Source organism: Piliocolobus tephrosceles, chromosome 9, assembly GCF_002776525.5.
Source record: "Piliocolobus tephrosceles isolate RC106 chromosome 9, ASM277652v3, whole genome shotgun sequence".
Classification (NCBI taxonomy): Eukaryota; Metazoa; Chordata; class Mammalia; order Primates; family Cercopithecidae; genus Piliocolobus; species Piliocolobus tephrosceles.
In genome coordinates, this window is record NC_045442.1 from 73428596 (window position 1) to 73446195 (window position 17600).

At 41.2% G+C, this 17600-nt stretch overlaps 1 protein-coding gene across 10 annotated transcripts in view; it reads right to left on the minus strand.

Moving 5' to 3' along the window:
• The window catches only part of KCNMA1 (potassium calcium-activated channel subfamily M alpha 1), a 756034-nt gene that overhangs the window by 234028 nt on the left and 504406 nt on the right, over window positions 1-17600 (minus strand). For all 10 annotated transcript variants that reach the window (XR_002730119.1, XM_023204859.1, XM_026455332.1 and 7 more), the window contains exon 6: window positions 6866-6941. Coding sequence is in view for 9 of the 10 variants with exons in the window: in XM_023204859.1 (XP_023060627.1) it covers window positions 6866-6941 (76 nt within the window). In the remaining variant the exon portion in view is untranslated. The remainder of the gene's footprint in view (window positions 1-6865; window positions 6942-17600) is intronic.

Consider the following 17600-nt stretch of genomic DNA (forward strand, 5'->3'; position numbering starts at 1 on the left):
GAATATACCACCTTGAGTGAGGCCCCGAGACTGCAGGAATATCCTGCTCCCCAACAACCTTATACCTAACAGCTTTAGCATCCACTGGTGTTCCTTGAGTGGATCAACTGGACCTTATGACATTTGGAGCTCCCTGAGAGCTGGGGACTTCTCTGTCTGGATTCCAGGAACCCTGGGTCCCTGGAGCATAACAGGCCCCTGTGACTCTGCACTGAGTGCACTGGTCTCTGCCTCTGCTCTCTTCCTAAACTGCATCCTGTTCACTCCCACTGGGATATACCTGAACGCTGCTGTCAGCAGGTCACTTCACTGTCCAAAGGCTTCTTGTTGACTAAAAGATGACATTCAAACTCTCTCCTTCCATTGTCAATACCTTGTGAAGTCCCAGTCTCTCCCACCACCACTCTTTCACATAAGCTCTTGAAACTGCCATCCCAGTTAAACCTATTTACTACAGCTATTGTCTACACTATTTACTCAACTCGAAAGCCTTTCCCATCTAGCCAAGTATTCCCCATTCTTCAAAGCCCAGTTCAGTCCCTACTGCTTCCTTAAAGTTGTTCCACCCACCTGCAAGACAAAGTGACTTTCCCTGGCTCTCACCTCCAGCCATTCATCGGTAATTGATCCTACTGACTTAAGATGTCTTGTGTAAAGTTTTAGGTTGCTATTTGACTCTTGTGTTCCTTGCTGCATCTTGCAGAAAAGAACTCTGTTTTCTAGCTCTTGCATTTTCCCAGTAGTGGCTTAATGCAGCCTACAGTGTTGCCCAATCCATTAGTTTTGGTCAATTCATCTCTGTTATGACTGCCCTCTCTTACCTCTCTTTTGGAGAACAAATGATTTAAATTCTACTCATTTAAGATCATAGTAATAGTATCAGCTAGCTTGTTTACAGTTCTTTCCCAGTGCTCACCACATGTGCCACCATCCTAAATGCTTTAGGATCACCTGTGCTTTATGTATACTAAGCCATTTAATGCTCATAACAACAATCTTTCTTCTTCTATGGAACAGCACAGAGGAATCCACGGTCTTAGGTTTTCCAGAGTTGATTCTGACAGTTCACGGAAAGAATAAACAGATACTTTCAACTTTGTGGGTGAGACTGTTCTTTCGAGATGTGTGAAACAACTTTCTTCTTGTTCGAAAACTTGGGAAAACAGCCAAAATGTCCATTCTGTCTCTCTTGATCATTTCTAGAGTTACCATATTGTAATAACTGCCAATATTTATTGAGCCCTTATTACGTGTTAGACGTTGTGTTGAGCAGAATTCTCTCCGTCCTCTACCTTGTAAGTCCTCTAAGGGGTGCTCCAGGATTGGAGGGTAAGAAATAGATGAAGAACAGATAGCCAGTGGCAAAGGGAGGGCTCTTAGGGAGGTGTGTGTTGTCCATTTTCTCAGGGGATCATTAAATACCAAGTGGCTTCACTTACATACTCCTGGATTCTTGGGACCTGAACACATCAGTGTCCCACCAACAACCATGTGGGGTCTTCTTGAGATATTAAACCTATTTAGAGTCCAAGCCTCTTGGTGCTTTGGGAAAATGACCTAAAGATGGTGATTATTAAACTCTAAATGATGGTTACAGTGATATTGGTAGTGCATTGGGGAGCTCTTGCCATATGCAGAACATTTAACCATTGTTGCTAAAACAGTCCATGTTTAGCTCTGAAATCTGATTATTTTTATGACATCAGCATTATCACAGATCCCTAGGTTTAGGAATTTGCTTTCTAAATGAAACACTATCACCACACATCTGAAAGCAACAAGCAAAAGATGCAAGGTTAACCCCTGGTGGTCATTCTCCATACTCTGAAATGTGAACCTTGCCAGGTTAAGTAGGGCTCTTTGGGAAGAAAGAGTGGGGCATGCCAGGAGCAGGGCTGTGTGTCTGCATGGCAAAGGTTGTGCATCTCTGCGTGGAGATAGTCATAGCCTTCCTGGTCAAGCCTAGGGATCTGGGCCTAACATGAAGCTAGCAATGGTTAGAATGATTTGAATCATTAGGATTCTAGCCCGCTTCCTAAGCTTTAAGGGAGATTTTGATTTTATCATGAAAACCTCACCCATCTAAAGTAAATCATTCTCATTTTTTCAATACAATTCCCGAGTCCCCATCCCATGAGTTCTAATTCACATCGATGGACACAGTGAAACATGATAGGAGAGGCACACGATTCTTGTAGATTAGAGACCTCTTCCAAGAAACTGTGGATGCTGCAAGAGAAGGTCTGGCTCCAGAGATTACAGCTGTAAACCCAGAGTTTCTGGGTTTTCTTCTTTATTCTCTATATGTTCAACAAGACATGTTTCTGTTAACACAGAAAATGTCATGCACTTTGTACAAAGTGCACATTTGTCCCTGTTCTGCTTGTCTCTAATTTTTCTCTTTGTTTCTGGTACTGTCAGGTGCTGCTGGCCTTGTTTTGTTTTACTGCTCTATTTGCTGGACAGATATAAAATACCCACCCCATGAAAAGCTAACTGGACTGCACCACGCTAACATAAATGGTCTGAACTATAACATGAGTGGAGCAAAGTGAAATTCTGCCAATCCAATCCCTTAATTATCTCTAGATCCCTTCTCCTCTCTCTGCCCCAATTTTCACTGCCTAAGGCCATGCCCTAATAACTTTTCCCTGGACTACTGCCTCCTAATTGGTCTTATGGTCTATGAGGTCTTTGATGCTTCAACCCCATTGCCTATACAACTGTTGGAATAGTGGATCTTTCTAAAATGTTAATCTAACCACATTTCCTCTCCTGATTAAAATCCTTCAACAGCTCTCCTTTGTTCATGTAAAGTCCATGAATCTAAGAACCTGCATGATTTGGCCTCTCCCTGCACATCTCTTGCACTCTCCATATAGAATACTCTTCTTTACAAACTTTACCTTGGAGCCATCTCTAAGGTCATGTGAGTAGTAATGTTTTAGTTTCAAAAACACCTCCCAAAAACATATTGGTTAGGTATATGATGACTCATGCATATCATGGAATGCTATGTGGGAAACCAAAGGTGACGTAGTAGATACAATAGTTATCTCAAAGTAGTGTGATGTGGAGGCAATCTTACTTTATCCTTTATGATTTTGTGTGTTATTGCAATGTTTACAATGAACATATTTTAAAAATTAGAGGAAACAGGCTGGGTACGGTGGCTCACACCTGTAATCCCAGCACTTTGGGAGGCCTAGGCAGGTGGATTACCTGAGGTCAGGAGTTCAAGACCAGCCTGGCCAATGTGGTGAAACCCTGTCTCTACTAAAAATACAAAAAGTAGCCAGGCGTGGTGGTGGGCACCTGTAATCCCAGCTACTTGGGAGGCTGAGGCAGGAGAATAGCTTGAACCCAGGAGACGGAGGTTGCAGTGAACTGAGATCACGTCCAGCTTGGGCAACAGAGCAAAAGTCTATCTCAAAAAAAAAAAAAAAAAAGGGGGGGGAAGAAAGAAAAATTACAGGAAACAATAAGGAAATTCCCATTTTGAAAAAAATTGCTGAGTGATCCATGTTTTAGTCATCAATATTTACCACAGTCAATGAGATGTGGAATTACAGCCTTTAAACACAGCTGCTGACTTTCCTCTGATAGTTGAATAAGTGTTCTAGCACCTGTATGTTAGATCTCCAGTTTGCAGAATAACTGAGGAACTGCCAAAACCTCAGATAGTAAGAGGGAGTCTCCTTGTCTTCCCTTTAACTGGCCCGTTTCAGGCTGTGGAGTATTCTAGGCCCGCTGTGGGCTTGCAGCTTGGGAAAGGGCCCTGATGCTGGTCACGTAACTGTGATCTGCCCATTTCATCCCATGCACTTTAATTTTCCTTCTGCTGCCTTCTTAATTCTTTATCAATCTTTCTGCCCACCTTATGCTTCTCTGCCTTATTTCTTTCAGCTCTGGGCCCAGTGAGGCAGCCAAAGTACTGGAAATGAAACAGCAACTCCAAGTCATTATTTCAAATCACATTGCAAAGCCTCCATTCCTACTTAATGCCACAGATTGGCAGGAATTCACCACCAAAGAGAGCCAGACAAAATCTCCCTAAAGACGATTACATGGGTTCCCCAACCCACCCTCCTGGAAGGACCACTATGAAAGCAGCAGAGTATGGAGGAGTCATAGGAGAATTGCTGAAAGTCCAAAGCCCTACAAAAGCCAAGCCTGCACTTTCTCTGGGACAGAACTTCGGGATCCACACTTGGGGATGCCCAAAATGAAGGAGCCAAGATTAGCCGGGCCAGCACCTGGAGAGAAAATGGCCTCAGAGAGTTGTCCTAGAGCTTCTAGACTTCTTACAATTACATGATATGTGTTTCTATGCCTGGCGACCTGGCCTTTCCTACCCTCTTAACCTCATCCTCCTCTTTCCATCACAGAACTCTTAATGTCCAGGAGTGCAGAATTACCCAGAGTTTCCCCAAGTGCCATGCTCTCACACCAGTGTGCTGTTAGCAGCTTCCTTGATAAGAAGTCAACCCCCACCCTACCCCTCACATGCCCAGCCCCAAGAGGATGACACTTAGTTTTCTACAAGGCTTACCTAAAGGTAACCTTCTTGAAAAGATCCTTGACTGCCCCACAACTCATGCCAAGCTCAGCTTAGTTACTCCCCTCTCAACCCATGGACATACTGACATCAGCATTAACCACACCATCAGGCGGCCTGACCCCCTACCCAGCAAGTTCTCTGACAGCAGGACTCCCAGCACCCACCTTGCTGCTGACACCAATGGGTGCTCACTCCAGGCTTGCTGAATTACCTCAACCATCTGGTTATGACCATAAGTGAAGGGAACTCTGAAAACCCAGGTTGTGGCTTTGTGGCAAAAAGCACCCTCTAACAACAAGAGTTTCATATAGTGGGAAGTGGGACACTGGAGAAAGGCTGTCTTGGGGCCCGGATGGCAGATGCACAGCCAGCCTTCCACCCCGTGACTCTTCCCTGGGGCCATTCTCTCCCTCGTCCCCTGGCTGGCTGCTTCAGCTTTCCCCCTCTACACTGAAAGGAGGAAGCAACCATACTGTGCAGTAGGCAGGTGACTTAACCACCAGGGATGCCACAGCCACTTCCCGCATCCAAAGGAAAGAAAAGTGAGTGTACTAGCAGAAGGTCAGAAAAAAACATTCAGATGGTCCATCATTCTCTCAAGTCCTAAAACAGTCCAGGGAGTAGACAGTATTCCTCAGAGCAATGGAAACTTCTCAAAATGCTGGCATCAGAGAATAAAATTCCCCTTAACATATGATGTGATTGTGAAACAGGGAGAGATAGACACTACCCGATGTTAGAGAATGTCACAAAACACCATGCCTACCAGAAAAATAAGTGTCTCTTAAGGACAAGGCTCTATGCTCGGTGCTGGGTACTCACCCATTCCACCTTTAAAACACAGTCTAGTGGAGTGAATCTGACATAGGTAAATATTGAAGAGATGCTAGCTTCATTGATCATTTACATTTCAAAAGTAATATGATTCTAGCACATAGAAGAATAATTAAAAGGCAGAAATCAAGGTTATTGGCACTCAGAAAAATATGAAGAAATATAATATTCACTGTATATGAATAATATTACATTATTGCTAATAAATAGAGGACTGATACATTCTTATCTCAGGATAATGAACAGTAAAAGGCAGGAGGACATACTTTTAAAGACTTCGGTGCCATTGGATTCTCTTTTTCTTTTCAACTTGGCTAATAGAAAGTGAATTTGACCTCACAGTCACATAGATGAGCAGTCAGAGAGAGGAAACCAATTTCGAATTAAAGCAAAACAAAATAAACAAGCAGGGAAAAAAACCGCCAACACCCAAGGAGTAAAGCCAATCATAGGTTGAATTTGTTGGCTGTGTCAGGTTCATTCAGGAAGCTGGGTCCCAGCCTGTGTTACCAGGAAAATGATGCTGAATCTAACCCTCCAAACTGCAGATATATTAATTACAAATCACAAAATATGGAGGTGTCCTGTTTTTAATCATTTATCAAATGCGTGAAGGGCAACCAAAGAGGAAATGGAACATTAGAAGTGAGCTTCTTAGAGTGTAATTTCCTAGAAGAGAAATTTATGGCCTGTACTTATTCTCCATTAGAGCACGTCTAACCTCTTTTATTAGTTTATTCATCAAGACAGCCCTGGTTTCAGGCCAGCTCTGCAAGCCGGCAGGTCATCAGGAAAGGGATCCTCTGGGGGCTTTTCCTCCTGGTCCAGTTGTGTTTTCCAGATCATAATGCAGTTAACAGAAGTATTCATGGTGCATTCGGCAGGAGGTTTGTAGGTTTTCCCCCAAAAGGCAATTCACGGAGCAAGCCCCAAGGGCTATATGGATATAAAGTGAACATCTAAAATGTGCTTTGAAATGAAATGATTTTCTGTTTGCCGTATGAGGTTTGTGATTGCCTCTCACAGCATTGCTTCCATTGCCTTTACGACTGGGTTCAATTTCTTATTTAGTGATGCAATAAAGGGGCGATTTAGAATCTGGCAGCGAGGACTTCCCAATCAATGAGCAAATCTATCCCTCATTCACTGCGCACCTCTCCCCGTGACACCGTGACTCTTATCTGGGCAACCCCACTGGGCACCCAGATATCAGCTATGTGTCCCTACAGTCGTCCCCACTTCCCTGCATGCACAGCTGTTGCTCTCTTTTCACCACATAATTCCCTGGCCCTGCAGAAGAGAGCAACCCAAACCCTACTCTGGGTTTTCTCTCCCTCTCCGTGTTAGATCACTCTTTCTCTGAATAATATAACTATTAATAATGTCATTGTGATGAAAGCAAGCACACCTGATATTTGCAACTTGGCATAGGGGACTGGAAGGAAAAAAATATGACAAAGAACATCTTACCTTGTTTTAAGAATATTCAGAAACTGCAAAATTTCTGAAAACTGTATCAGTCTCAGAGCTCTTAAAAATCTCAAACCTGGAAAAAAGAATGAAATAGAGATGCATTATTTTCAATGTGTGGTTTTAATGTTCACAGTCTGCCATTTGATTTACAGTTCCCAAGGGTCGAAGGCATGGGAAGTTCTTGCAGAAGATAAACCAGCTGGTACTTCGGACATATTCCTTCATTCTGATTCTTGACTGGTGTAATCTCGACTGGTAAATGGACTTTCTCTTTATAAAGGTGGCCTGTTCGGAACCTCTTTAGAGGAAGGGCTCATGGGGAGAAGCCAGGTTAATGAGACTTTTCATTTGGTGATCTCTGATTGAAAGCACTGTTTCTAAGTTACCTAGTTGTCTGGCAGGATTTTGTCTCTGAAAAATCCTAGGAATTGTTATAGCTCAGGGTAACCCATGCGCTAAGAGCAGATTGAGAATAAATCGGATAACCTTATGTCTTTGATGGATTTTATTATTTATCTTTATCTTCAGCCCTGATAAAATGAAGAGTACAGCCCACAGTGTTATCTGTTTTGTACAAACTTCTATATTTTCCTCCCAATAACAAAAAAAAAGATTGGTAAGATATCACATCCCACAACTTCTGGATTCAAAATTTATATAGTTCCCCTTTTATTAAGTGTTAAGACAAATGGTTTGTCCTTTCTAAATCAACGACCTCTCTTGAATGGAAAAGAAGCATCAGTGTTTAGGTGGCAGAAGAGAGATGGAGAAGGAAAACACATCAAGGACATTTTAAAAATGCAAATTATTATGTTTTAATAGCTAAGAGTGAATTATATTTCTGCTCAGGTGAAATTCATGAGTCAAAACATTCAGAGTCAGTCCTGGGCTATAACAATCTGGCGATCATGCAAAGGAATTACTTATGACATGCTGGTTTGTCACCGCTTTGAGACACATTGAATGACACACCCACTCCCAAGGGGATTTTCTTTTGCAGACTTTCTGGAAGCATTTTATGAAGCATCACCACGTGCCAAAGGCAGTGCGAAGCCTTCCAGTGCACGGAGCTGACAGACAGCTCCACACCCGTGGGTGGGGCTTTGTTCTCCCACACCTGTGAGCCAGTAAAGGGCAGTCTAGGGCACAGCAGTGGGAAGGAATCCTTACTACCTTCTACTAGAACAAGGAGTACGCTAACAGCGCCCACCGTGGAGCTGTTTAGGTAATAAGGGAAAATTAACTTAAAGCTCATGGGGTGGGGGAAAATCTGACTGTACAAGGAAAGAGGGAGAAAAGGATTGGCTCAAAAAAATAATTTCTCATCTGAAAAGGATTAACCATCATGAACAGAAGACTTTTTTTTGAAAACATTCTCTTTCTATGCTAAATAATACTTATATAACTTTTATTAAATAATTGCAGAGATGAGACGGGATGTTGATGAAATAAAAAGGCTCATGGCCAAAAGCACAGTCGTAACTGAGCTGGTGAAAGGCTGACTTTGCACTGCTGAAAACCGACCATGGCGAGGAGTACAAAACTAAGAAGTCATCTCAGAAAGCAGAGAAAATAAGGGAAAGGGAGAGAAAAAAAGATGAAACTTCACAAAATAGAAACAGTGGAGATCACAGAGATCCAACCACGGATAAAATGTGTTCCAAAGGGAAGTCCAAATAGCACATTGATCATAAGCAAAGGCCAGGACATAACAGAAAAGAACTTTTGAGATACGAAAAAATGAAGACTAAAAGGTGAAATGAAGGATCAGTTTTTAGAGACCAATGCTGAGAAGCATCTGGCTTTTCATTTTTACATTTCAAGTATTAAAATCAAGCAATAAAAATAAACCATCAGTGTTGATGGGGTTATTTACCATTAATGTAACTAAGATCATTATATTTAACAATAAGTGTTAAATGGCAACTGGGCAATTCTCAGAATTTTTAGACAAACAGAATCCGACCCAAGATTTTTATACCCAGTCAAGTGGTTGTTCAAGAATAAAAGTAACAAAAAAAATTAAAATTCTAAGGTCTCAAAAAATACATTGTTTGCTCAGTGTGCGCATAAAGTTTCCAAAGAGGTTCACAAGACTTGCTAAATTAGAATGGGAGGGGGCAAGGGCTGGAAATTAAATTTATAACAGACTCTACTGCTGGTCTTAACCTTCCAGCCCAACCTACACTGTTATCACATACCAGTATCACTGTCGCATATTGCTGAGCTAAAAAGACAAATTTAGAAACGTGGAGTAGAAGGCGACTGGCAGTTAGCACTGAAACTATCAAAGATAACAACACTCTTCCATGTTCATCAAGGGATACATTCCAAGGCCTCCCAGTGGATGCCTGAAACCTCAGATAGTGCCAAATCCTATATGTATTGTATACACACACCTATGGTAAAGTTTAACTTATAAATTAGGCACAGGAAGGGATTAATAATGACAATAATAAAACAGAACAATTATGACAATATGTACCAGCATCACTATATTTGTGCTTTGGGGCCATTATTAAGTAAAATAAGGGTTACTTGAACACAGATAACATGGGTTACAGCAAGACATGGGTCTGCCCACTGAAGGACACTGAGAGACTAACGGCCAGGGGGTGCAGATGGCATGGATGCATCGGACAAAGGGAGGATTCTTGTCCCAGATGGGGCCAAGCAGGACAGCATGCAACTTAAAACTTATGAATTGTTTATTTCTGGAATTTTCTATTTAATATTTTCAGACTAAAGTTGTCTGGGGGTAACTGAAACTTCAGGAAGCAAAACCATAGATAAGAGGCACTCCTGTAGAAATACATGCTAGCAATGTATTAGCCGCTTAGGGTTTAATCCTGAAAATTCTGTGTGTGCATAGATATACTTTTATTTATGAAACTAAAAATAGAATACAAACAACCTAAACTTCAAACTGGATTTCTTCTTTTTATCTTTAAACGATGGTGTTTGTATCGTATATCCGTGGGTGATCGGTAGCTTGCCACATTTGAGTGAGTCATGCAAATATAGTAAAATAAAAGCTTTTCTTTTAATTAAGGTGCATGAAAGTAAAAGGGAGGAAAGAAATGAATGCAGAGCCCACAGGGTCCTATACTCTTGCTAGAGACAAACTGCAGATCTAGCTCTGAGCACCTTCTTAACAAAAGAAAGCAGGGAGACAGGATAAGATTAATAGTGTATACATAAGAGAGAAAACAACTGGCTTGCAGGAGAATCATTTATTTTTCCCAACATGGAGACCAGAGGGAAATGTCTCCTTGCAAAAGGGATCCAGGGTGATGCAGGAACAAGACCCCTGTGGGCTGAACAAGGGTGGCCTTTGCTTATTTGACTGTCTCATACTGGGCATTTTTACGGCACTGAGTTTCATTAATGCAAATGAGTCAGTGAAGTTCTCCATAGGTTAAAAAAGTCCATGTACATTTTATCCTCAGATCAAGCCAGACTATCTGGAGAAATGGTTGGTCTTTCAGGAATCATTCACAATAGCTTCTGTATTTTCTTACTCTGCTAATAAAGACATACCCAAGACTGGGTAATTTATAAAGGAAAGAGGTTTAATTGACTCACAGTTCCACATGGCTGGAGAAGCCTCAGGAAACTTACAGTCATGGCAGAAGGGGAAGAAAACACATCCTACTTCACATGGTGGCAGGAAGGAGAAGTATCCAGCAAAAAGGGAAAAGCCCCTTATGAAACCATCAGATCTTGTGAGAACTCACTCACTATCACAGGAACAGCAGCATAGGGGTAACTGCCCCCATGATTCAATTACCTTCCACAGGGACCCTCCTACAACATGTGGGTATTATGGGAACTACAATTCAAGATGAGATTTGGGTGGGGACACAGCCAAACCATATCAGCTTCCTAACCTCTTTCTGCCCTGGACCCCTTGTGGTCTCTACTCAGAAGCCTTCAATGCCCCCCATTTCACACAGAGTAAAAGTCAAAGTCCTTCAATGGCTTAAAGCAACATCACCCCACCACCAGCACTATCTCCTTTTGGATCTGATGGCTTCCTACTGCCACTCCTACTACTGTCCGCTGATCTGGCAGCTGTCTTCAGTGAGCCTTGAACACACAGGCATGCTACTGACCCAGGGCCTCTGCACATGCAGCCTCTCTGCCTGGAATGCTGCTCACCAGATGCCCACATGGCACACTCCCTCACCTCCTTCATGTTCTTACTCAATGTCCTTTGGTCAGCGTGACTTTCCCTGGCTACCTGACCAAAACATGTAAATCCTCCCACACCACCCGTACAACTCCCTATCCTCTTTCCTGCTTTACTTTTCTCCTCAGTATGAAGCACTGGCATCTCCATTATGTGGTTACTTTCTGTCTCCCTCTCTGTAGCATCAGCTCTACGAGGGGAGGAGCTGATGTCTGTTTTGTTCAGGGCTATATTTCCAACATCGAACATACTGTCTGGCATAAGGTGAAGGTTCAATAAATCCTTGTTTGAACTGAATGAGTGAATCAAAGTTTTGAGAAAGAATTAGATGGCAGAGTTGAAGGTTAGATAATCCACATTCAGAATTCTGAGACTATACGTTGCCTACTAAAGGGAAAAGCCACAAGCCCTGCAGGGTCCCTTGAGAGAGGTCAGGGCTGCACTCTTAGGAAGTAGAAAGTAGCTTCATCAGGGAAAAGCCTTAACCAATGACCACTCTTGCTATACCCAGAAAGACTATAGACAGCGACTTCAGGCTAAGAGAGGAGACCAAGAAAAGAGAGGTGAGGGGGGAACTCTTTGGTGACAAGTATTCATCTCCTCTGGTTTATAATACCTTTTATTATTTTTATTCTATAAAATATCTGAAATAAATGATTTTTTAAGGCAACACAAAATGGCTATAAATAGAGTTGTGAAGAAGAAAATGTGTATGTACCAAAAGCCAGGAATGACATGCCCTCCCCAAAATTTTCTAGGTTCAGAGAGTTTTACAAGTGAGGTTTTTACACTTTCAAAAAATAGTAAACTTCTCTATCTATTCACTATTATATGATCAAGTCCTAAAAATGGACTTATCTATGTTTTCTCATGATCTGTATTGGTTTAGAAAGTTGGCATTACCTGAACACAGGTTCCCCATGCATTTTTTTAATGGTAAGCTTATCACACGAATGACTAATAACAATAATCCTAAATAAAATACTAGGGTATCATATTAATGATTAAATGAATAAAAGACATGAGCTATAGCGGATGCTGTAGGGTACAGCCCAGATCCCCTCTTCAGGGATCTTATTTGTCCCGGGCTATTGAAGAGTGACCTGCTAAAGGCTCACAGCTAGTCCCTTCATGAGAATTGCCCTCTGCTACAAGGAGCTGCCTCACCTGGGGCTACATCCCCTGTCGTTGTGGCCCCTGCCACCCCAACACACACACAAAGGCTGGCTGATATAGGAACGAAGGTCGGCTGCCTTGCCTTGATTTGGGATAACTCTGAAGGGCCATCTAGTGGCACTGCTCCCTGTGGGATGGGCTAAGTCTTCCCAGGCAGTTGCACCCAGCCTGAGTTCTCCACCCTTATTCCCTCAAAGGCATGGGCATTAAATCCTATCCTGGTGATCTGCATAGCGGAAGACCAAGCATTCTAAGAGTGCATGTGGGCATACTAGAGGCACTCAGTAAATGGTGATTTCATCATATGAAGGTGGAGAATTACAATAGCATAGAAGTGTACACACGCCACAGAAAAGTCATCAAAATGGACTAGAAAGCCCAGAAACACACCACACACACACACACACGCAGAGTACATATAGTGTTACTGTTATTTTAAATTACTGGTGAAATGATGATGTTGACAATGACATCAATCTATTATTATTGATGATCTAGCATATTAAATTACTTACAAACACTAAAACTTCTAACTGTATCTTTTTTCAAAAAAATACATACAACAGAAGAAAATAGCTAAGGAGAAACAAGCGAGACAATGTATTCAGCACAGTTTGAAAGCAACAGAGCCAGGCTTCACCCCAAATGTGACAAACTCCACAAAGCCCAAGCTTGTAGTCACTGCCCTGTACAGACTTCAGCCAGTCAGTTCCAATTCAGACATTAGGACCCAAGCACGCACTTTCCCCCCCTCTTTTTTTTTTTTTGAGACGGAGTCTCACTCTGTTGCCCAGGCTGGAGTGCAGTGGCGTGATCTTGGCTCACTGCAAGCTCCGCCTCCCGGGTTCACGCCATTCTCTCGCCTCATCCTCCAGAGTAGCTGGGACTACAGGTGCCCGTCATCACGCCCGGCTAATTTTTTTGTATTTTTAGTAGAGATGGGGTTTCACCGTGTTAGCCAGGATGGTCTCGATCTCCTGACCTCATGATCCGCCCACCTCGGCCTCCCAAAGTGCTGGGATTACAGGTGTGAGCCACGGCGCCCGGCCTCAAGCAAGCACTTTCAAGACTTGTGATACATCTTGCCAACTTGTCCTCACAATTAGCATTCCCTTCAGTATGCAAATGCTCTTTTGCCTGCATTCCCACTGTATTGAGTACTGTCATAGAGAAAATACGAAGGAAGGAAGGAAGGAAAGAAGGAAGGAAGGAAGGGAGGTAGGTAGGTCAAGAATCCCAATTTGAGGCCAGGCATGGTGGCTCATGCCTGTAATCCCAGCACTTTGGGAGACTGAGGTGGACTGATCACTTGAGGTCAAGAGTTCAAGACCAGCCTGGCCAACATGGTAAAACCCTGTCTCTACCAAAAATACAAAAAATTAATCAGGTGTGGTGGTACGTGCCTGTATTCCCAGCTACTCAGGAGGCTGAGGTAGGAGAATCGCTTGAACCTCAGAGGTGGAGGTTGCAGTGAGCCGAGATCTCACCACTGCACTCTACCCCAGGCAACAGAGTGACAGTCCATCTCAAAAAAATAAAAACTTTAAAAAAAATTTTTTAATAATTCCAATTTGATAGACCCCAAATAAGAGCTCATGGCTGTTTTATTTTGCTTTTCTATCTTAACAAATGAAACTAATGATTTTTTCATATAATTATTAGTCATTTTATTTTCTTCTCTAAAGTGCTTTAGAATGGCCTTTGCCAGTCTGCCGGTGTATTTATCTTATTTGTAGTAATATACTTGTGTTCTTCTATAAAGAAGATTTTGTATACCATATAATATTTCCCACAGTTCTTCATTCTTCTCAATTTGGCTTAAAATGTTTTTCTTACTGTCAAATTTTACCTAAGGTGGGTTTCTTTCCCCCTGAATTCTAAAATATATCAATCTTTCCATCATGTTCCCTTTTTTTAATATCCAAAAAGAGGCTGTCCCCATCATACAGATATATGTATATATATTTACTGCATCTATAGATTTTTTCTTTGTACTTTTAGGGCACTGGTTCTGAACTTTAACTGTACATTTAAATCAACTGGGAAACTTTCAGAATTGTTGACACCTGGGTCTCAGCACCCCCTACCCGCATTCTGATTTAATAGGCCTGGGGTACAGCCAGGCAGAAGGAGTTTTAAGGCTCCGGAGTGATTCCAATGAGCCATCCAGGATGAGCAGCATTGCAAACTTTTTCTGTAAATGAACATACAGTAAATATTAATAAATATTTTAGATTCTGTCACGACTCAACTTTGCTGTAAATAATAGGAAAACAAATAGGTGTGACCATATTCCAGTAAAATGTTACTCATATAAATAGGCCATGGGCACTAATTTGCTATGCTTGCTTTGGAGGCATGTGATTCAAATCCATTGTGCATATGAATCACCTGGCATTTGTACACATCCGGATTCTGACTCAGTGGGTCTCAGATGGGGTCTGATATTCTGCATTTCTAATAAGCTCTAAGCTGTTGTCAATGCTGTTGGTCAGAAGACCGCACTTTGGGAAAACAAGGCTGCAGGGCAGTGGTCCCCAGATTTCTCTGCCATTGCAATCCCCTGAGGATTTTAAAGCAATACTGGGGCCTGCCTCCCACCAGATTCAGCGGGTCTGGGATACAAGCTGGGCATCAGAATTTTTATAAATTCTGATTCGAATGTGCAGCCAAGTTTGGGAACCAGTGGTCCAGAATATATTTTCTTTTCTCTAACCTTTAACTTGTTAATCCATTTTGATGTATTTATTTATTTATTTTGGTTAACAGTGTGGCAGAAGGATGAAGCTTTATTTTTCTAATCAAGAAGATTCTAATGTACAGCCAGATGATGGATGATGATGGGTCCAGTGTACAGCCAAGTTTGGGAATCACTGCTTTAGAGTATCTTTTATTTTCTTTTTGTAACCTCTAACTTGTGAATCCATCTTGATGTATTTATTTATTTTAGCTAGTAGTATGCCAAAAGGAGAATGCTTTATTTTTTCTCTAAATAGCAAATTTCCCTTAACCCGAGTAATCACTTGAGTAATTTAAAACCAGTAATCTATCCACTAAGCACAGTACCAGTCTATTTAAATCAATTTTAAGGAACATACTGGCTAACTGGAAGTTAAATCAATAATACAATAAGAGATTACTTATAAAACAAAGCATTCAGCTTAAGATTTTGGGGGAAAAGTAGTCCTGACAATAGGAGAAAGTTGATTTTTTTAGTTTAGTGTTTATGACTAAATAACCAGAAAACCAACAAATATGAAAAAAATTTTAAAAATCTGTAGAATTTTATAGGAGCAAACAATAGCAACAAGAAAACAAACAACATAAAATAAAGTCCTGGCTGATACAATAAAAAAAGAAAAAAATTTATCCACAATGATATACTAATAAATCTGTGAAAAACCTCAGTAAGAGAGATGGCTTTCTGAAAAAGATAAACTTTGGAACTTGATATACACAAAAAAGAAATCCATTATAGGATAATAATTGAGATATAAATTGAAATATATATTAACAGCTTCCCTTAAAGAATCTGCACCCATATATAATTTATGATTAAATTATTGTACATACATTTCATTAAAATTCTAAACTGTTCCATAATACAACACGAGATGGAAAGCTACTAACTTATGTTATAAAATAAACATAAACTGGGAACCAGAAACTGACTCTCAAAGCACAAAAATAAAATCGAAATGGCCCCCAACTTACAATGGTTCAGCTTATGATTTTCTGAATTTTCAGTGGTGCAAAAGTGATACCCATTCATCAGAAACCGTACTTTAAGTACTCACACAACCATTCTGTTTTTCACTTTCAGTACAGTATTCAATAAATTTCACTACATTTTCAGCACTTTACTGTAAAATAGGCTTTGTGTTAGATGATTTTGCCCAACTGTAGGTAATGTAAGTGTTCTGAGCATCTTCAAGATAGGGTAGCCTCAGCTATGATGTTTAGTAGGTGAGGGGTATTAAATGCATTCTCAAACTTAAAATATTTTCAGTTTATGATGGGTTTGTGAGGACGTAACCCCATGTTTAAGTTGAGAAGCATCTGTATCACTAAGATCATAGATGCCAAAATTCTATATAAAAGACCAACATAAATAATTCATCAATGAATTAAAATGATATCCAGAGCATTCTAGTTAAACATAGCAGATGGATCACAATGGTTTATCTCTGCCTCCTCTCAAAACTTCACTAAAGTAATACAAATGTTGGGGGTGGGGTAGGAAACAGCAAAATCCCACAAGAACAAAAAGAACGGGAAGAGGAGATTACAACACATAAGAGACAAAGACAAAATGTTGGTAGATATTCTGTTGGAAACTGACTTGGCATACATAGATATTTATTTATTTATATTTACATAAATGTATACATATATTTTCCATGTATATATTTCCATAATGAGAAAGAAAGACATATACACACACGTATATATCTCCACAATGATAAACAGAATATTAAGAATGTCTTTGGTCAACACATAGAGACTGAGGTTGGTGGGGGGGTGTGGGATGCAGAGATCACAATGAAGAAGAAAACAACCATCCAAAAGGTGAAACGAAGTGACTGACCCTGGGAAGAGGGAGGCTGTGACAATGACACTGATTGACTGGGGTGCCAAACAGGAGTAGCCAGCACATGGCAGCAAGTGCCTACAATTGAGGTATTAAAATAGAGCAATGTCCTGAGTAAACTGTAACTCTTAGAAGAAACACACTGTCTCCACAGCTGTAAGATCAGTTACCGAATAGAAATACAGCAAATACACCGTAGCATATCTCAGTACCTCTCAGATAAACTGTAACACGCAAAGACAGCCTTCACATAAAGGCTAATAGAAAATCTCAAATGCAAAGATAAGCACAAAACAGGCCAGGCACGGTAGCTCACGCCTATAATCTCAGAACTTTGGGAGGCTGAGCAAGACTCTGTCTCAACAAAAAAAGACGAAACATATAACCACATGGATGAATCACATAGGGATAACATCGAGAGAATGAGGCCTGACACAGAGTCACTCTGTACGACCCCGTTATATGAAGTTCAGAACAGAGCAAAACTGATATATGGTCAGGAGAGTGGTTACCTTTGTAGGGTGTGGTGACTGGAAGGTTGCCAGGAGAAGGGATGGAGGGTGGGGGAGCGGGAAATAATGTCTGTTTCTTGAGCTGAGCGTTGGCTTCGCAAATGCATTCTCTTCATGAAAATTCATCCAGCTGTTGCCAGGCTCAGTGGCTCACGCCTGTAATCCCAGCACTTTGGGATGCTGAGGCAGGCGGATCACTTGAGGTCAGGAGTTCAAGACCCGCTTAGTCAACATGATGAAACCCTATCTCTACTAAAAATA